The sequence below is a fragment of the Diaphorina citri genome, unplaced genomic scaffold (genome assembly GCF_000475195.1).
Source record: "Diaphorina citri unplaced genomic scaffold, Diaci psyllid genome assembly version 1.1 scaffold2559, whole genome shotgun sequence".
Lineage (NCBI taxonomy): Eukaryota > Metazoa > Arthropoda > Insecta > Hemiptera > Psyllidae > Diaphorina > Diaphorina citri.
Window position 1 is genome coordinate 32635 of NW_007379979.1, and position 778 is coordinate 33412.

Consider the following 778-nt stretch of genomic DNA (forward strand, 5'->3'; position numbering starts at 1 on the left):
TTGATTTTTTTTTTTTTTTTTTTAATAAGAATACTTTTCATTTATTTACATAAATAAATCTTTTTTTTTTTCAGCCCTAGGAAGGCACTAATACTAATAGTAGACTTTATTAATAAACCATTTGTGCATAAAAAAAGAAACATCTCCAGAAAACAACATAAATAAATCATACATTCCAACAAATAACAGTAGGTAATGATAATAATAACAAATGTGAAAAGTTTTTACAACCCATTCAGCACATTGCTGGTGTCGGGTTGATTCCCTATACATACTACATAGTGGTAATAGAAAGGAAAAACTTACCCATTGAGAGTGGTGAACCCATTCTCTCCTCCTCCTCCACTTCCTGGAGGTGTCGTGCTGCCCTCTCCATTGTCGTACGAATTGGAGGAGGTCGTGGCTAGATAGAGATCCTTCCAGATGGTCAAATCGCACACGTTACTGGATGGCCATAGAACCTGGGAAAAGGGAAAAGTTTGGTTTTAATTGCTGAATTTGGACTCAAAATAGTATGCCTTTCATCAGATGGGCGAGATGAGACCCAATTCCTTCCCATTTAGGTGCTGGGTCAACAAAAGAACACCAGAAAACATGAGAATGCAACGGGTTATTTTCTGGTGTTCTCGTGTTGACCCAGCACCTAAATGGGAAGTATTGTGTCTCTTATCGCCCATCTGATGAGGGACATACTACGAGATGAAATAGTATGCCTCTCATCAGATGGGCGAGATGAGACCCAATTCCTTCCCATTTAGGTGCTAGGTCAACAAAAGAA

The 778-nt window shown here is 38.4% G+C and overlaps 1 protein-coding gene across 1 annotated transcript in view; it reads right to left on the reverse strand.

Moving 5' to 3' along the window:
• The window catches only part of LOC103519141 (uncharacterized serine-rich protein C215.13), a gene marked incomplete at its 5' end in the record, with an annotated part of 6363 nt that extends 5902 nt beyond the window's left edge, over positions 1-461 (reverse strand). The window contains one exon of the mRNA XM_008484225.3: positions 347-461. Within this exon, the coding sequence (XP_008482447.1) occupies positions 347-461 (115 nt within the window). The remainder of the gene's footprint in view (positions 1-346) is intronic.
• Between the last annotated feature and the right edge of the window lie 317 nt (positions 462-778).